General features: G+C 38.3%; 1 protein-coding gene across 2 annotated transcripts in view; it reads left to right on the top strand.

The window, feature by feature from the left end:
• The window catches only part of LOC126354906 (probable helicase senataxin), a 264,286-nt gene that overhangs the window by 225,389 nt on the left and 17,638 nt on the right, over positions 1-21,259 (top strand). For both annotated transcript variants that reach the window (XM_050004975.1, XM_050004976.1), the window contains one exon: positions 19,344-19,536. In XM_050004975.1, coding sequence (XP_049860932.1) covers positions 19,344-19,536 — 193 coding nt within the window. The remainder of the gene's footprint in view (positions 1-19,343; positions 19,537-21,259) is intronic.

The following is a 21,259-nucleotide window of genomic DNA, read 5'->3' as shown; positions in this document are numbered from 1 at the left end:
CTGGTATTCTTGGACACTAGTGGACAACGTATCATATCAGATATTTGAATGGTGCCTTATTTTTGAACTTGCTGGACAATGGTTTACCTGCACTTTTGGAGAAAATTTGTTAGCAACTGCACACTAGCATACAGTTTCAGAACGATGGTGCTCCAGCCCACATTATACATCAGGTCAGGGAATATCTCACAGAAAACTTCAGACAGAGAGTAATTAGAAGGGAATGCCCAGTCTCTTGGCCTGTGTGCTCCCCTGATGTCACTCATCATTACTTTTCCCTATGGATTTACGTAAAGTCAGTTGTGTTCCCAACACCAATAGGAGCAGTACCTGAGTGTATTGAGTGCAGTCTTTACAGTGTTTGATACCATCAGAAGGAAGTGCCAAATCTTGCAGAGACAGACAAAAGATGGTTTGTCATTGCATTACATAACAAAGTTTATTGTCGCTACATTGAACATTTATTTTATAGGAGTAAAGCCACAGATTCAGTTTACAGTATTTGATTGTGCTCTACTGTCAATAAACATTTTCCAAGCTACAGTAATCTGGTGTTTCATTTAGTCTACCAAATACGTAGAAAGTGCATAGTGCCTTAGGCACTTTATTTTACATTTCCAGCTATAGGCTTCTTGTATCAGAACATTAAAAATTAAGTCCTCTACAACCTCCCACATTTTTATAACGTTGTTGTTACACCCTATATTATATTTCTCTGTATGTATAATACTAAACAGAAACTGTGTACACAAGAATTTGCTGTTTTGTTACTTTCTAACACTCGGTTTCGACAGACAATCTATATGTTAGGATAATTATATGTATGGCTTATTGGCTTATGGTTAGAATACTACTACATAACCTGAATTGTCTAAACTTCAGATGCATCTGAAATGAACAATATTATTTTGAAAAGTACTAAGAGAACATAAGGCATACCAGTCAATTGATACCGTTGTCACCACAAAGATGCAGTTCGATATGCACAAGAATTTCCAAAATTTCGAGTTCCATACCTTCAGAGTGGGTGAGGTCCCATCAAGGAGCTAAAATTTGCATCCTTACACAATTCCTAGGGATACCCAAAATTGGAACATATATCCAGTTTCCATAATATTTTAGTAATTGCAAAGTATTTCCCAGGTTCTCTAATAATCATATATATTAAAAATGTATAGGTTCACATGAACAACTGTTCAGAAATCACATAGATTTTTTCCAATCTCCTTGGCACAGTTCAGAATATAAATCTTTTCAAAGCTCCATTATATATATGAGGAAATATTGGAAGGTAATGCACAATAATTTCATTACCAAAAGGTTTAATAAGTAACAAACAAACCAAAATATCACAAAATAATCTTACATCTACTTTTCTAGAAAGTCACCAGCATTCGCTACACTTTTGCCTGTCATGGTACCAGTTTCAACAAACCCTGTTCATAGAAGTCCATTTGGTTAAAGTATAGCCATCTGTGGACTGCTGATTTCACTTAAGTACCTGTTGCAAAGCATTGGCCAACCTGGAATTTCTTCATAGAACCAAACAGATGAAAGTCCGTTGGTGCAAGGTCCGGACTGTATGGTGGATGTTGGTGCACTTCCCACCCAGATTTGGTGATTTTCTCACAAATAGGAGCAGCAGCATGAGGGCAAGCATTGTCACGAAGAAATCTAACACAGTCAGCATTAATGTTGTGGTGGTTGTCACGAAGGGCAAGATGCAGCTTAACCAGAGTTTAAATGTAGGCTGCAGCATTCACAGTGGTCCCATTTTCAGCAAAGTGTACCAACAACACATCATGCATATCCCAGAACACAGTCACAAGCACTTTCCTAGCACACTGAGTCACTTTCAATTTTTTTCTTACTGGGGAACCAGCATACTTCCACCCTATAGAGACCTGCTTGATTTCTGGCATGTAGTGGTATGCACAGGACTCATCATTAGTGGCAATTCCTTTCAGAAAATCATGTCCTTCTGTGGTGTAACACGTTAAGTGATCCAAGCTTTTCTTCATTCGCCACCTTGTTGCTGTCTGTCAGGTTCTTAGAACCCAGTGAGCTTTACAAAATTTCAGTGTGTCAGGAACAATATAGTACATCATATCAATGTGAAATGTTGAACTGCTGTGATAAGGTTAATAGTTGCACACATCAGTCTTTCAGAATTGCTGCCTCAATGGCTCCCACATTCTGCAGGTTTGCAGCTGTTACTGGCTGCCTGCAGTGAGGTGAATCGTGACGGCTCACACTGCCCACGTGGAAGAAACCACACCATCTGCAGTGGTCCATACAGTGGTCCCCATACACTCCATACACTTCCTCGTGAATTTCATTCGGTTTATTCCCTTTAGTCCACACGTATCAAACTATACTTCACTGCTTTTCACAAGTTGAAAATAGTAACATGTCAGCCATTTTTGTTTCGTAGTTCAGGTTTCTCTTGCTAGAGCTGCGTATGAAAACAAAATACCCTCTGTAGTGCAAACTTCCAACCATATCATCATGAAATTTCAACATTCCAGCTGCAACACAAAGAGAGTAAAAAATTATTATTCATCACTTTCCAATCCTTCCTCATAAATTCCTTTACTGTGACAAATTACTCCAATAATTCAAAGTATGCTTTAGCTCATCTAAAATTAGTGGTTTTAATTCTCATTCAGCACATGGTTTTAGAATATGGGCTGTGCATCAAACATGCTAGACCAAAATGAAAGACATTTAATTATTTGCAGCTCTTACAAAAGTCCAATTTCTCATAGTTCTATGAAAATATGATCTTACACTTTCTCACCATCACTCAAAGGGTGTCTGTACACAGCCATATAAAGGCTCATGTTCCCAGTTGCAGCTTACAACACAATACACTCCATTGCGGAGCTCGGCATGTGACGTACGCTGTTGACAAAAGAATTAAGAGGGGATGAATCATTGAGACAGCTTTGTAAATGTTATTTATGCTTGGTGTGATTGGAAGTGGACCACAAAATGGAACTATCGATTCCAAAATACTCACGCACATGGCTCAGTATTCTAAAGCGCCCTCTCAACATACTAAATTGCTAATAACTTTCCCAATTGGGATTATATTGACACACTAATTTTTCCTATTGTAGACATGTGTTTTAGGAGCGTTTAATTTCAGTTTCATTTTTATCTATATCTACACTAATAATAAATGTGTAAAACTGTTATGTCTGTCTGATTGAACATCCTTTTCCAAAACAGCTAGATGAATTGTCACAGGGTTTTTACATGTAACATGAAAATATTTTGGTGCACTGTATGGACTTTATTTCATCGAAACCAGACCACGTGGAAAAAAAGGTGATATAATTGAAAATTTTCTCTCTACTACTTATATTATAAATGTGAAAATAACTCTTGTCTGTTACGTTTTCATGACTAACCCGCTGAACTGATTTTGATGAAATTTGGTATGGAGATGGCTTGAATCCTGAGCAAGAACATAGGCTGCATTAGAAAGTGTGTAGTACAAGATGCTTAATGATTTGAAGAATATTACATGAATTAGAGAAATCTTGGCCTTTGATCTTTATAATATTTGAAAAAGTGCTTTTATTGGTTGATATGTGCTGACTGATACGATTCAAAGTAATGACTACAATACGTGTACAATCTTCATTGTGTTTAATTATTATTTCCTCACTATTTGTTGCATTATGAACTTATTGTACATTGTATAACTATTTCAATAGCACGACACTTAGGTGTGCCCTCCTGCTCATGCCCACTGTACACACTGCTTGGCAACAGTTCTGCACACGAGAACACATTGTGCATTGTGGCAGCTTGGGAGTGGGGGGGGGCTATGCTAAACCAAACAGACAGACAAGTGTGGGTAGCTGATGATATTGCACGTAGAGTAGCTTACACACTCCCAAACATTCACCATAACAAAACTGCTGATATGCGAGTGCAGCCATTATCAACAGCTACTATTTTAATAAGTGTAATTGGTATGATTTTTTAAAATGGAACTTTGAGTTGTTTTTACCCTGAACTGCCCATTCTTTCATTACTTTACCATTGTTAAATCACTTCAGTTGTTCTGAAATCTGGTACCTCGTAATATTTTTCTATGTGTGATATGGTGCTGTAGTCTCTATATTCTAGCTTATACCTAAAGTAGAACACCTTGAATGATCAGTGATGTGATGTTCATATTCACTGTACACGTACGTTAGTATGTTCTGTAGAAATGATTAGTGTTTGAACCATTTTGGCCAGTGGATTGAGGGTCAACATTGATATCATCACACAACACCACCTACCAGTAAAATGTGCCTGCGGCTCTTGTTGTCACTATAAACCGAAGTTAACGGATCAGTGTGATTTGAGCAGACGTGCAGGATACCTTGCAGACGTAAGCACAAACTGTACCATTGTATCATTCAGTTCCAAAGAGGGCACATTATTGGCATGAGAAATGTGATGCATCCATCCATGAAATTGTTGTTCATATGGGTCAAGTGTTTTGGCAGTTCAATAGATGTGTGCAGAATGGTTCACAGAAGGCTGTAGAACACGATGAGATGGGTCAGGTCGCACCACTCAGATCTGTGTCCTCCTTGGCTCGGCACAACAGTGGAACACGCCGTACACTATCAGGGGTGACAGCTGCAGGTTCATTAGTATCTTTTCCTAAGTTTCACATACTACTTGGACAACATTATAAATCTGCTTAAGCAGCACACCTTTTATGTTGTAGCTTGTCATAGTTTTCCATGGCCAGCACTCTCATTTCCTGCATTATGTTGACGTGTAGTGATGCACACGCAAGTATAGCCGGTTTTATCACAAATATCTTGATGAAAACACTTTTCCACCTCGCCAAAACACAGCGATCATACTGTGTAAGTGATACTTACAGCCTTCGTTCAGTGCCAGATGCTGAGGAGAGTGGAGCAGGTGGAGCAGTGTCTGATGCTGGCGGCCGTGAAGCAGGCGGTGACGGTTTGTGTCTTGGATGCGAATGATAGGAGGCAAGAAACAGTTGCAATGCTTGATGGCTGGTGTGTACAGTGCAAAGTTTGGCCATCTGTTGCTTGAAGGTTGTGACAAAATGTTCCACTTCGCCGTTTGACTGTGGATGGAACGGTGCACTAGTTAGATGTTGTATGCCACTACATTCACAGAATGTTTCAAATTCATTTGATGTGAGCTGAAGGCCATTGTCTGACACTATAACTTCAGGCAAATCTTAGAGGCAAAGAAATAGAGAACAAGACCTGAACTGTGCTATGGGACATTATCTGGTTCATTGGCACAGCAAAAGGAAACTTGCTATAAGAGTCTATCACAATCGACCAACGAGTGTTCCAAAAAGGTCGCACAAAGTCTGTGTGCACACGTTGCCATGGTGATTGCGACTTAGGCCAAGCAGAGAATTTTTGCGGTGGAGCAGTGGGTGTCCATACCCTGCCAAGTACAGTGTTGACACGCTAACTGTTTCGTATGAACAGTCCCCCAGTGTCCTTGGTGAAGTAACTGCAACACTTCTATTTGCTAGCACACACATGACTGTCCATTGTTATTTTGAATCACACCTTGCTGTATATCAAGGCAATGCCAACGTGCAAATTATTGGCACACTACAGAATTCCTTATGCTCTGCAATAAGCAAGGCCAAGATGTGCAAATGTACTTTAGCAAAATGCTCAAATCTGAATCAGCTTCTGTGACCTGTGCAATTTTCCTATAGTTCAGAGGAAAGGCTGAAGCAATTCAGAATCGTAGCATCAATGTGACAACAAGATGCAACAGAAGTGTCAAAGTCTGTATCATGGCCAATCAGAAGACGTGAAGGTGCGTCCACATTACCATGTTGAGCTGTCAGGCAATACACAATCTGGTAGTGGCATTGATATAACAACAAAACCCATCTTTGCAATTTTTGGGCAGTTCGTACAGGAACTGGGTTCATCATATGAAACAAGGACTGCAATGGCTTATGATCTGTTACTAAGTAGAATTTTCTGCCATACAAATAGTGGTGGAATTTGGTGACACAGTAGACAGTAGTTAATGCCTCTTTCTCTATTAGTGAATAGTTACACTGAGCTTTGGACAACACTTTTGATGTGAAAGCAATAGGTCTGTCTTTATCTCCAAATCTGTGCAAAAGCACTGCACTGATTTCATAAGAGGAAGTGTTAACATGCGACATAACTGGATTGTCAGGATCAAAGTGAACCAAGCATCGACCACTGAGCAATGCATCTTTAAGTTTTTGAAAAACTTCTTTGCAATCATCTGCCCAAACAAAGGGGATGTTCTTGCAATGCAAGCGATGCAATGGAGCGACCAGCACCAAATCTATCTATCCATGAGATCCTCTGGGTGTGGCAGTGGATAATTATCAATCACAGTTTGTGGGTTGACAGTAGACGTAAAGTCAACACAGAGGCGAATGCGACCTGAAGGTGGGGGAGCAAAACGTAAGGACTTGCCTATTGACTACCTTGTATGGGCACAATAGCTCCACTATCTTGCAATTCTTTAAGTTCAGCAGCCACTTTGTCCCATAATGCAATGGGAACAGTTGTGGCCCAGCATCAGCTGAGCATTCTCTTTCGTAGTAATATGTGCAATAAAATTGTTGGCCTTGCCTAAATCTTCAGAAAAGAGTTCAGGAAATTCTTTCAGCAAACAGACTACATTGTCCTTGGCACTGAATGCAGTCACTGACAGCATTTTTCGCAATTTGAAAAACAAATAAATCAAACGAATAAAGGCCAAATATGTTCTCACAATCGCGTGTTTGTAGCAAAGTGAAATTCACAGTCCATGTATGTGAGCGATACATGGCAAGCAAAGTACATTTTCAGAGAATGGAAATATCGTGTCCATTATTAGCCGTCAGGTACGTGCTAGTTTTAGAGAGGCATTCATATGTGTTACGATTCAGCAGTGACCAATGTAACAGAGGCACCCATGTCCAACTGAAATTTCACACATTTTCCACTAAGATGCAAATGAAATAAAGTTTGTTGGACTTGCGTAGCATGGAAGAAACTGCTTGCTTGCTAGTTTTGCTAATGCCTGCAGCAGGCTTCGAATACACTTCATTGATGACATGGGCCTTGTGACTGGATTTTTGTGAGTGGGAATGGCTGATGTAGCCACCTGTTTACAGAACAGTTGATGCGGCTTGACGCGTGCACACTGTTGCTACCTACTGGGCCAGACGTGAGCAATGGACAAATCAACCCGACAAATTGGTGGCTGCTCAAATTTATTGGCTGCTGCGGCACCTGAATCATACTGATCTAGAATTTGCACTATGTGCTGGAATGATGGATCAGACTGTTTCAGTATCTGTTCTCTAAGTTTGACATCATGTACATTGTACAGGATCCCGTCATGCAACATAACATTTGAATATAAAGCACCACAAGCACATTTGAATTTGCATTTCCTCGCCATACCCTGCAAATCGGTTACCCATTCGCTGTAAGTTTGTTCGGACCTTTTCTTGTAACCTAGCTGCCACCACATTCTCTTGTTCGTCATAATAGTTAGAGAATCTACAACCTGATCATAGGAAAGTTCACTCAGAGTAAAAAAGACAGCACTTCCTACCATTGACAAAAAGTAATATAGTTTCACAGTTCCTGATACTTTGTGAGCAATGATGTGGGCTTCATACTGTTGCAACCACTCAAGCCATTACTCTTCTCTTTTGTTAAACTTGCAAAAAGGTGGCGTAGCACTTGGAGTTACAGTTGCTGCATGTTGTACTGCGTTAGTTGTTTGGTTTGCCAGTAACTGCTGTACCGTGTTTAGAAAGGTTGCAGTCTGATGCATCTGGAACTGAAACATTTGTGTTAACTGCATTGCATCTAGCTCATTTTGAAAGAGGCAAATGCAGTAGACAGACAACGCAAGCAATAAATATAAGCACATATGCAAAAAAAATTTCTGCAATGCCAACCTGAAAATATTGAACAGAAAAAACATTATGAAAGATACTGTTAAAACAGGTAAACACACCTCTGCAAAGAAAAGACAAGGTAGTATTTAAGGCACCAGAAAAACACGTAAGCCCACAACAGAACAAAACTGTGGCACCTAGCAGCTCTGGGTGTGAAATGTGAACAGGTTGTCTTGTTGGTATTCGTTCACCTCATCACCAGTGTTAATTGTTCGTCCTTGGTGTCAGCATTGTTGTGAATAGGAAGCCTGTGTACTCAGTTCACTAGGCAAACAATCAAACAAGTCGCATTAATGAGTTTTATTACAATAAGACAGGATACAATACTTAACTTTGATAAATGTGTTGCAGGCAAAGGGTGACATACAAAATAATCAGTCTTTGCAGTGGCCGCTGATCTCTAACTGACAAAAGACTTTTCTGAACTGCTATCAAAGCGCCTAACATTGATGCTGCTATCCAAGCACCTAACACTGATGCTTCTATCCAAGTGGACTCCCACCAGTTGGGCGTGGCACTGATGTCCTCTTCACCTAGGCGCTGCTGCTGTCACGCTGTCATCCTGGAAGGTGGTTGGTTAGTGTGTGATTGACTGACCTCTTCTCAAAGCCTTCTCTTCTCTTCTCTTCTCTTCCATTCCATTCCAACTGGTGTGCCAGCACTTGACTTTACACCATAACAGTTTCAGTCTACAAGTCCTTAGAAACAACTGAGAAAAAGTTATACTAAATAGACTCCATCCATTTTCCTGCTAAATTACTGATAATCGTAACTAGAACATTATTGTGGTGTCATCTAGCAGTGTCTTCTGTCTGGTCGAAATGTAAGTCACTGTTAATCTTTATTTCATTAAAGCTAAAAACTTCACTTTTTTCAAATTTAGGTGGTAGCTGTGATTGTGTTTTCATGACATTAAGATGTAAATGATTAAAACCTGATTGAAGCTAAACTGCCTGGGTCATCTTTTAAAAGTGACTGCACCAGTAATAGGGTATTTTAATACATCCCTGACAAAACATAATGCTTTATGAGATATACAACATATTATAGCCCTTGAAATATCTTTAGATGACTAACTAGTACAGTATTAACTGCAACAGGCAAGAAGAGGTGCTTTGTTGGTACTGCACATATTAGTGATTTTGACTGAGATAAACTCACACTGCAGTGTTCTTCTTTGACATGGCAGTGTAGAAGTCTGCATATAAGCAGTTACATGAAAAACCCATGCAGTATGCCTGTTTATTTATATATAAAAGCTAAATTCGGAATTTTCCTTTGTGTGAGACCTCATGTACAAGATTTGTGGGCCAATTTGGAGTTCTTGATTCACCTATTTTACTGTTCACATTGCTTATGCATAATCTTTCATTGATTGTATGTATTGATACCTGTTTACATTGTGAAATTTCGAGCGTTTGTGAGTGCCGTGATAAACTCGTACTTTTGTCATCAATTCTAAGCTTGAACTTAATTATGCTGTTTTAAAATATTTGAGAACAGTTGGCCTATCATTATTCAAAACAGTCGTTCTTTAATTTCATTGTAATTATGTGAAAAATAGGTTATTTTTAAGAATTTTCGGACACCTATGAAACTGAAACTTCCTGGCAGATTAAAACTGTTGCCCGACCAAGACTCAAACTCGGGACATTTGTCTTTTGCGGGCAAGTGCTCTACCATATGAGATACCCAAGCACGACTCAAGACCTGTCCTCATAGCTTCAGTTCTGCCAGTACCTCGTCTCTATGAAACTTATCACTACAATTGTTTTGGATATGTAACTGGTCTCATTGGAAATAGCATGTGTGGTTCATGGTTACTGCCAAAGAATACATAACCCATGAGTTTTATTATATATCAACACAAATAAATGCCTTTTTTTGAGAATTTTCAGACGCTGCTGTTGTGCTTTCTTTAATATACAAGTAATTTGCAGTAAATTGGCATTTTTGATTTAGTTACAGTAGCAAAAATTCTAACTAACATATTGTGTTACATCTAGTTTTCCCATAAAGAGGAGTAGCCCTGTACGTATCTACATTTACATACATTAACTCTGTTTTTGAGTTTGTTAATGACTATAATTAACCTCAAAACATTTAAGGAAATGATTAACCTTTACCACAGGTTTTTGTTTCTGTGTATTCACTTCAGTGCTTATAGGTAGTTAGCAGCTTTTTAGCTCAACAGATTAAAATATAATTAGTGGGCTTAACCTATTTGTTGACTGTCCTTAATACATTGCACCAGCCAAAGTGCAGCCCCACTATGAGTGCTGATCTCAAACACGGTATGAGTTGGTTGACGTTCGTAAGCAGCTGGAAATTTCCCTCACCAGACGATAAACAGCTGCTGCGAGTTGGTGTGTTGTAAGAGCTCCCAAGAGTCATGTACCTGTGATACCAGTCCAGAGGTACCTCAAGTACTATCCTCTCCTTTTCATCCTGTCTCCTCTGTAGAAAGTACAGGATCTTCATTATTTGTCCACTTGGCTGTGAGTGGTGTGGTGTTTCAATGGTAGATCTAGGTGTCCTGTACAAGGCGGATGGGGACCAGAGAGGACTCAGGATGTCCCCCTAACCAACAAGTTTGAGGTGCTGTCTTTTACTGAATCTGAAACTGAGCAAGTGGGAATCACTTCACATGTTTAAGGAAACTTGTTCTGTCCGGTGTCAAGAGGAGGCAAACACACAAGGGTAGGGAGAGGAAAACACAAAAGGGTAGGGGGAAGGGGGGGGGGGGGGGTCTATTAATCGTCAGCAGTTCAAACATATGGCAAAGATTGTACCCCTTATGGAAAAGGCAGCAAGGGACAGGAATGGACACCAGGGGGCTTCATTCAACATGCTGAAGAGGCTATTCCAGCAGCCATTGAGGGCCAGGGTCAACCAGTGCAAATTGTGGTGCACATTACAACAAAATAAGCCTGTTGTCTGGGCTTCGAGTCATACTTGGGCCATTCCAGCGACTGGCAGAGAATGATGATAAGACCGGCCTTGTGAATGGAGTTTAAATGAAACTCACAATTACAGCATTGTCCTCAGGCCTGATCGTGGTCCTTTGGTTGTGAGTCAGGTGGAAGGACAGAACCAGAGACTTTGAAGGCTGTGTGACAAGTTAGGCTTGCGACTTCCTGAACTTGCACCACAAGGTTGAGAACTGTAGGGTCCCCCTAAATGGGCCAGGTGCGCGCTACACATCAGAGGCTGCTACTCAGGTAGTTGTCTTGTTGTGCACACCAGGGTTTTTAGATTAGGCGGCTCTCCATCCAATCCAGATAACGATAGCTGTTACGAACCCCGAAGTATCAGTGTAAGATAGAAAGAAATGCCTGCCACAGGTGTGAATCTTTAAATCCTAATGGTAAACTGCCATGCCTTTGCAACAGTGTACCGGAGTTTGGATTGCTCCTGAAAAGCAGTGAAGTTCACATAATTCTAGGTACAGAAAGCTGGTTGAACCTTAAACTGATAGCAGTAAGATTTTTGGGGAAAATCTGAGTGTATATCAAAAGGATAGGCAGATAGGAAATGAAGGGTGCTGTATTTGTGACAGTAAACGAGAAACTGAAATCTGCCAAGCTGGAAATTGAAGCTACATGTGAGGTTGTTTGGGCAAGACTCAGTATCAGGGGTGGACATTAAATCATAATTGGATCCTTGTACTGCCCACCAGCCTCTTCTCCTGATGTTACCGACAACTTCAGAGAAAAACTTAGTTCATTTTTATGTAAGTTACCCAGTCATACTGTAATCATTGTTGGAGACTTTAATCATCAAACAATTAATTGGAAAAATATAGTCTTGTCAGTGGCATACATAATGATACATCCTGTGAAACATTACTAAATGCCTTTTCTGAAAACTACATAGAAACCCCAATCATGATCAAAATAAATTAGACCTAATGGCAACAAATAGACCTGACATCTCTGAGGATGTCCACATGGAAACTGGTATCATTGACCATGATGTGGTTGTGGCAACAATGATTACTAAAGTACAAAGGACAACTAAAACAAGCAGAAAGATATAAATGTTCAGTAAGCCAGATAAATAAAAATCAGTACTGTCATATCTCATTGAGGAACTTGAAACTTTCAACACAGGGCAAGAACATGTAGAGGAACTATGGCTCAAGTTGAAAAGAATAATTGACCATGCGCTGGATAGATATGTATCCAGTAGAACAGTTCATATAGGGCCCATGGTATACACTTCTAAAGAAACCGAGATTACTGCGTAGTAGGTGTAAAATAAAGTAGAAGGCCATTGGTACAGAGATGCTGAATGAAACACACATGGCTGTCAAGGGAGCAGTGCATGATGCCTTCAATGACTACCTTGGTGGAATATTGTCAAATAATATTTCACAAAACCCGAAGAAATCCTGGTAGTATGTAAAGGCTGTTAGTGGCACCACAGTTAGTGTCCAGTCACTAGCGAATGGGACAGGAACTGAATAGCAAAGCAACAGCTGAAATGCTTAACTCCATTTTCAAATGTTCCTTTACAATGGAAACCCTACAGGATTTCCCCAATTTAATCCTTGTACCACTGAAAAGATAAAAGGAAAGTGTTGGTGTCAGCCATGTTGAGAAAAGGCTGAAACCGTTAAAATTTGAATAAAGCTGCAGTGGCCAATGGAATCCCTATCAGATTCTGTACTGAATTTGGAGCTGCATTAGGCCCTCTTCTGACTATAATCTATTGTAGATCCCTCGAACAAATAGTCATGCCCGGATCTTGAAGAAAAGCAAAAGTCACATTCGTCTACAAGAGAAGTAGTAGAAATGATCCACAAACTAATGTCCAGTATCCTTGACATTGATTTGTTGTAGAATCTTAGAACGTATTGTGAGCTCAGACATAACGAGGTATCTTGAACAGAATGACCTCCTCAATGCCAGTCAGCTTGGATTCCGAAAACGTCGATCAGATGAAACTCAACTCACACTTTTTTCACATAACATACTGAAAGCCCTGAATCAAGGTAGTCGGGTAGATGCAGTATTTCTTGATTTCTGAAAAGCATTTGATTCAGTACCATACCCACGCTTATTGTCAAAAGCCCAATTATATGAGGTATCAAGTGAAATTTGTGACTGGATGGAAGACTTTTTGGTAGGGAGACGACAGAATATTATCTTGGGTGTAGAGTCACCGTCAGATACAGAAGTAACTTCAAGTGTGCCTCAAGGAAGTGTGTTGGGACCCTTGCTGTTTGTTTTCTATATTAAAAGTAAAATCAGGCTTTTTGCAAATGGTGTACTTATCTATAGTGAAGTATTGTCTGAAAGAAGCTGCATAAACATTCAGTCGGCTTGTACTACGCTTTCAAAGTGGTGTAGTGGTTGGCAACTTGAATTAAATGTACAAAAATGTAAAATTTTGCATTTCACAGAAAGAAAGAAAAAGTGGAATCCTATTATCATAATGTCAGTGAGTCACTGTTGGAATCGGCCAACTCATACAAATACCTGGGGTAACACTTTGAAGGAATTTGAAATGGATTTTTTTTTTTTTAATTTAATTATCCCGTGAATCTAGAACTGTACAGTGTACAAAGTGTATTAGACATTCATTAATTACAATACACATTCCTTGCTTTTTTTTTCTTTTTTTCAGACATCATTTTTAACAAAAGATAAAATTATACAATATTTTTGTACTCTACACATTTTATAAAAACGGTCTTAATCGGTGAGACAGTTTTGTTTTGTAGGTATTTCCTCACTGTAAAGAAGCAATGCTCAACCAAGTAATCCTTCACAGTTCATATGAACTTGTTTAAGTCCATTATTATTTGATGCCAGGGTGGAGTGTGCTTTTTTATAAAAGCACTGTGTTTGTCTGTTGTACATGTGCATCATTTATTTGTCTTGTGTAGTAGCTATGTACAAATTCATTAAGGGTGATGCTCGGGCTGCCACTGTTTAGTTTTTCTTTTATAATAATTACATTTTTCAAGTATATAAATACATGGAAGTCATAGTATTTTATTTTTCCTAAATAGTGGGTTGCATGATGATCTTTGATCTAACCCTTCCATTAATCTAATAATCTTTCTCTTCAAACTAAATTATTTCTGACTAGCTCCATAATTTCCCCAAAACACTACACCATATTTCAATATTGAACGAACATAAGCAAAATATATGGTGCTGAAATTTTCATGTGACATACGGTTTCTTATTACGCTCATTATAAAACATGTTTTGCTCAATTTTTTGGTCACATATACCACTTATGTACCCATTTCATGTTTTGTTGAATACATATACAGAGAAATTTCGTACTCCCTGTTTTTTCAATTTTTTGTCCACTTATTCCTGCAGGAGGATTATCTGGTGTCATATTCTGGGTGGTGAAAATATCCATTGCAACAGTTTTTCTAGATTTGTAATCAAACTGTTTGCGTCAAAGTACTGTACTATATTCTCTGTGGTGGTCTTAGTGTCATTTTACAAAGTTTTCCATGCTACTTCCTGTAATTAAGATGCTTGTGTCGTCTGCAAATTGATATCACTTACTGTTTTTACTGTTTATATGTAAATCATTTACATATAGTAAGAACAGAATTTGACCCAATATGGAACCATGGGGATCTCCATGTTTGACCACTAATAAATCTGACTGATGAGTTTTGACTCCTGTTTACTTCATGTTTTATCTCCATGAGCTGTTTTGTTTCATGGAGGTATGATTTAATCCAGTTATGCACTGCTCCCCTAATACCCTAGTTCTGAATCGTACCTAGTAATTTATCATAATTGATGGTATCGAACACTTCTGACTGTTGCTGCCTATGTAGGGCCTTTAGAGTTTCATAAATAATTAAAAAAAAAAAGATTGCTGTTTCAGTATACTCGATTTCTCCTAAAACCATGTTGTGATGCCGTTAGTATATTATATTTATTTATGAAATTTAACAGTCTTTTTTAAAAGAGTTACTCTAGACTTTTAGAAAACATAGACAGTAGAGAAACTGGTCTATAGTTTGACACCTCTTCCTGACTACCTTTTTTGTGTAGTGGTTTAACTTTAGCAATTTTTAAAAATACTGAAATGCTGCCAGTTGTGGACAGGTTTACAAGATACATCAGTGGTTCAGAAATGAAGTCTACACAGTTTCTTACAACAAAATCTGGTATGTTTTCTATTCCTGATGAATGTTTTGATTTGAGAACCTTGATTTCTTGCTGTACTTCTGGTGTATTAGTTGGTATGTGAAATATTGTGTTTGGTACCTGTTCAATTTTTGATGTTATTTGTGAGGAATTTTTATGGGTGACCATTTGCTCAATAAGTTTTTCTGCTACATTTACAAAATAAATGTTAAATGTATTAGCTACCTCCTTTGATTTGCAGATAGTGTGCAAATTTTCATTCAACTGTATATTATTAGTTTTCATTTTGTTTCAAGAACTGACATTAAATGATGGATCTTGGAATATACTACAAACTCTTGCATATCGCTCATAGGCATCATGAGGATAAGATTAGATTAATTACAGCTCGCTCAGAGGCATTAAGGCAAACATTTTTCCTGTCCTCCACACATGATAGCAACAGTAAGACACCCTAATAACAGATAAAGTGGGACATATCCTCTGCTATACTCAACATGGTGGTTTTCAGAGTACAGATGCAGATGTAGATGTAGGTGCCCTTTCATAACCACTTGTCGTAGACAACAAAAGAACCATAACCATTTTTTGAAAATATTTTATTTTAAGTAAACAGTACAAAGTAAACTGGGAGAGATGGACATGTAAAACTATATTCCTTTGCTTCAGTTTTTTTCTTTTTGTCTAATTTCTATTGTTTGACATAAACAGGCATATTCATATTTACATCATTTTCTGTTTTCGTAGTTAATGTTTCCTCTGCTAATTGTTTCTTCATTAGTTGGTAGTATATTTACCTGTAAAATCTCTTCTACTTCTTTATGGTAATTTCGCTTCTTTCCTTGCCATTACTAGGCTTATTACTGCCTCCTAAATCAGTTCCAGAGGATGGAAGACATAAGAGTTGTAACAGAATCAGACGTCAACTTGCATTTTGCAGGAAGATTCAACAGTTCACATTCTAGACCCCTTTCATAATTCGAATCAGATAAATACAGGTGTTTCAAATTGAGCATACTGGATTTAAGGTGTTGTAGCATGTATTACGTTCAACTTACACTTGTAAATAGTACACCAAATGAAAGAGAAACTCAAACAGTTTTGTTAGTATACTTGTGCGCAGTGGGAAGAGTATGGAATGACAAAAAGTGACTGAAAAACATGTTGAACAAGTGTGAGTCTTTCACACTTAGCCCCAAAAAATACGCTCACAGAAGGTTTATGGGCCTTTCTTTTTTGGTGAATCAACTGTAACTGATGTTTCGTATCTTGATGTGCTACAGCTGTGGCCTGTGCCTCAATGGGAAGAAGCTGAACAACACATCTTTATTTGGCAGCAAGAGTTGCGTCACCTCACTGGCATAACTCAGTGCGTGACTGGTTAAACGAAGTTGTATCCTACCGGTGTATTGGCTGCAAGGGGCTGGTTGACACAACATTGTAAGCATGACCTCCACGTTCACACACGATCTGACGCAATCAAGTGTATGTGCCTCTGATACCAGCTGATCTATCCAACTTTAGAAAAAGTGCTATTGCAACAGTTATTCCTGACACATGGATCAAGCTTTCGGAACAAGTTGCAAGAATGCAAGCAAATGTAATCTATCAACTGAAGACAGGGTTCATTTCTCGTGGGGGAATCATTATTAATGGAATTCTACAAGATCTTCTTTCTAGTATATGTTAATCATCTTCCACTTAATAAACATCACTCAGAATTAGTTCTATTTGCAGATGGGTAAGTATAATAATCAGTCCCAATAACATACATCAACGGAGATCATAAAAATTTGTTTAGCAGGACTATTAACTGATTTTCTGTAAATGGTCCCTCTCTTAAATCGAATTAAAGGCAGCACATTCATTTCTCTCATCAAAGGGTCCAGCACTGGTGATACATTTGAAATGTGGAAGGGAGTTAATAAACAAGACAAAATCTTCAACATTTTAGAGTGTATTATGGCCGATGATTTAAAATGTAACAAAAATGCCTTTTACAGCATCCTAAAAAACTCTGCGCAGCCGTTTTTGCACCTTGTGTTATAACAAGCTTGAGAAAGAAACAAATGAGTATATACTTTGCTTATGTTCAGTGAGTAATGTCATGCAGAATTGTATTGAGGGGCAAATCATCTTAAGAAAGGAACATTGTACAAAAGCATGCTATAACAATAGTATGTGGTGCTAACCCTCAATCATATTGTAGACAACTGTTTAAGGAGTTGGATCATTTAATTACAGTATCACCGTACATTTAATTCTTGTAAGTAACCAATTAGAGTTCAGAAGTAGTGATGGCACTCATAACAACAATATTAAGAGTTCAGAAGTAGTGATGGCACCCATAACAACAATATTACAAGAAAAATTTCCTTCATTACTCTCCATTAAAACTGACATAAGCTCAGAAAGTGGATGAATAATTCTGCTACCCAAATCTGTGGTCATTTACCCAATTATATTAAATGCCTGATAGATAACAAAGCTAAATTTGAAATTAATCTGAGGAAGTTCTTTCTGGGCAACTCCTAGTCCATTGACATTGTTTTGCTTAGAGATTTGTAGCTTATTTAGTGTAAAAGTGTTACATGTTTACTTGTGTTGTTAATCTAAATATTGTTTTGTGTTATGTGAACTAGTCTGTAAATGATCAGCATGCAAGTACATTTAAATAAAAATTATGTTAATATTCTGTAAACTGATACATTCCATCTCATTACAGTATACAGTGGAAAATTACATATCGTACATGTAACTAACACAACCAATAAACACCCAATAACCTCATTACCTAAACAAATAGCATAATACCACTGATAATTCAGTAAGTTGAGAATGACAGAATGTGGAATGTCTCTCAGTACATATTACCACAGTACAGTGGAGACAGTTAGCAGTTAATAGGCAAATAAACAAGAATGAAAATGACATCTCGTGGAAATCGGGTTTTCTGCCGGATATCAGCGTCTTCCAAACACGATATTTCGACGTCATTACTTGACGTCTTCATCAGGTGTTCCCTGAGACTGGCTGCTTGCTGGACCGGGTCGCATATTTATGCCTGCCCGGTGCCTGGTGTTCCCTAGTCGGTCCGCGCCCTCTAGTCGCGCTATCCGACTAGGGAACGGCAAACAGAACACCAGGCACCGGGCAGGCATAAATATGCGACCCTGTCCAGCAAGCAGCCAGTCTCAGGGAACACCTGATGAAGACGGCAAGTAATGACGTCGAAATATCGTGTTTGGAAGACGCTGATATCCGGCAGAAAACCCGATTTCCACGAGATGTCATCAAATCGCCGGGAAAGTCTACGAAATTACAAGAATGAAAATATTGATCAGGTTTTTACTTTTTTCACCCCAGTCTCATTTATGTGCCTATTTCTCAACCAATGCCACAGCTATATAGGGAGTTATACCTTTACTCCTGCCATTATTTAAATTCCACCAAGTCGAATTGAATTGAATTGAATTTTTATTTGATTCTATAAGATTACATTGTGTACACATAAATGTACATGTAATATAGGACATGCCAAAGTATTAACATTCATTATCACTTATTTTTCTACACCTTTAACTTACATTTTTACATCATTGATAGTGAATAACAACATGTACAAATTTAGTTGCATAAGTATTCTGCAACACTGTAAAACTCTTTTTCAACGAGATAGTCTTTAAATTTTCTTTGGAAAGTCATTGTCAAGTACACTATCTTGCAGGTTTTTAGGCATACTTCTTAGTAGTTTAATACCAGAGTACTGGGGTCCTTTTTCTAGCATTGCCAGTCGGTGGGGTATGCTCCATACTTCATTCTTCCTTCTTGTATTGTGGGTGTGTACACTAGCATTTGTAATCCAGTCCTCACTACCTTATGTGATGTACATTATTAGTTTGCATATATACAACGATGAAAAAGTTAAGATACCTAACTTCTTGAAACAGTTTCTGCACGTTTCAGAGGTCTTTCTTCTTAAAATGCTTCTAATTGCCGTTTTTTTTTTTTTTTTTTTTTTTTTTTTTTTTTTTTTTTTTTTTTTAAAAAAAAGAACACTTGTTTTCCCCACACAGTCACTCCATACTGTAAGTGTGATTTGAAAAGTCCATGATACACTGTACACAGAAGAGTCCTGTCTGAATAATGTGATAGTTTTCTATTAGCGTATTCAATTTATCTTCTGTGATTTATGTTAGTATTTTACATTTCACAGTACAGTTTTCAGTGTGTTACTTTACTTCCAGCCCAATATCTGAGATGAATCTGATTGACGTGTACACGATAGACAGTTCCCAGGGACTGGAACGTGACATTGTTATCATCTCATGTACAAGGACTGATGGAGTTGGTTTCTTGACCAATACTGAACGTCTCAATGTTGCAGTGACAAGAGCGCGCTATTCTTTAATAATATGTGGAAACTTCACGTCGCTGAAGGTAATAACAAATAATATTATAAAAAAATAACTGTCCATTCAAAATGATGAGAGATAGTGTAATGGCCACATTGTGCCTCAGATTTGCAAATACTTAATTATGACCATTATGTTATCTTTGACATTCCAGAGAGACTTACACAAAGTAGTATTTTGTATGGGAACTACAACACAAAACTGGCTGGAGTCTGTCAGCAGTTCCAAATAAGCTAGTCTTTGGATAAATTCACTTGACACTCCTTAAACTTTCATTCTGTTGCACAAATCCAGTTTACTATTCAGTTGATCACAAATATGATTCTCTTTTGCTTCAGTGTTTACTACAAGATAAAGCATAATTGTAGTCAAAGAAGGTTCTGTAGACTCCACAGTGATTCATCAAAACATTTCCACACCCTCCTTCCTAGTCACCATGACCATCTGTATCTTCACCGCAATTATTTTTACTCCCTACAGACAAATCCGTGCACAGCTATGGGCACCTGTATGCCATCTACGCTAACGTGTTCATAAACCATGTAATGGAATTCTTTCCAGTCATCCAAATTCCTAAACCTAGCATCGGGTTCAGATTCAGTGATGACAACTGTATGATTTGGACTGAGGGTGATGACACCCTATCCCCATTCCTCCAGAACCTCAACACCTTCTTCTCCATTCCCTTCACCTGGTCCTCCTCAGCACGACAAGCCACTTTCCTTAATGTCAACCTTCACCTCAGAGTTGGCTACATCAGGACTTCCACATCAAACCTATCAACCGGCAATGATAACTCCACTTTGGCAGTTGCCACCCATTCCACACCAAGAAATTCCTTCATTATACCCCAGCTTACAGTACCCTGTTTTATGCAAATCCAGAATTATGCAATTTGTCTGTTTGTGTGCTGCACAGCTCTGTCCCACACGTCGCCCATACAGTGTTCCGCTTATGACAAGTTTGGACATGTTTTGTGTGGAACCATTTTATTCACAGAGTTGACTTGATTAATAGATTCTAACTATGTCATTGACACAAAGCAGAAGTGATTCATCTGCATCAAACAAGAAAAGAAATCATTGCCTTCGAGATGTAAACTTGACATTATCAAAGACTTCAGTGACGCAAAAATTAAAATTTTTGAATTGGCAAAGGAGTTTGATCTACTGGAGTCAACAGTCAGAACAATTATATACATCTATATCTACATGGATACTCTGCAAATCACATTTCAGTGCCTGGCAGAGGGTTCATTGAACCACCTTCAGAATTCTCTATAATTCCAATCTATTATTCCAATATAGCGCACGGAAAAAATGAACACCTATATCTTTTCATACAAGCTCTGATTTCCCTTATTTTATCGTGGTGATCGTTTCTCCATTCGTAGGTCAGTGTCAGCAAAATATTTTCGCATTCGGAGGAGAAAGTTGATGATAGGAATTTCGTGAGAAGATTCTGTCGCAATGAAGAGGACGGACAAGCGTATTGTAGGCAGTCTCCTTAGTAGGTCTGTTACATTTTCTAAGTGCCCTACCAATAAAATGCAGTATTTGGTTAGCCTTCCTCACAATATTTTCTGTTTGTCCCTTCCAATTTAAGTTGTTCGTAATTGTAAATCCTAGGTATTTAGTTGAATTGACAGCCTTTAGATTTGACTAATATATCGTGTAAGTGAAGTTTAACAGATTCCTTTTGCACTCATGTGGATGGCCTAACACTTTTCATTATTTAGGGTCAACTGC

This window comes from Schistocerca gregaria, chromosome 3 (genome assembly GCF_023897955.1).
Source record: "Schistocerca gregaria isolate iqSchGreg1 chromosome 3, iqSchGreg1.2, whole genome shotgun sequence".
Taxonomy (NCBI): domain Eukaryota; kingdom Metazoa; phylum Arthropoda; class Insecta; order Orthoptera; family Acrididae; genus Schistocerca; species Schistocerca gregaria.
The sequence above is the reverse complement of the archived record's forward strand: the minus strand, read 5'-3'. Positions and strand labels throughout refer to the sequence as shown.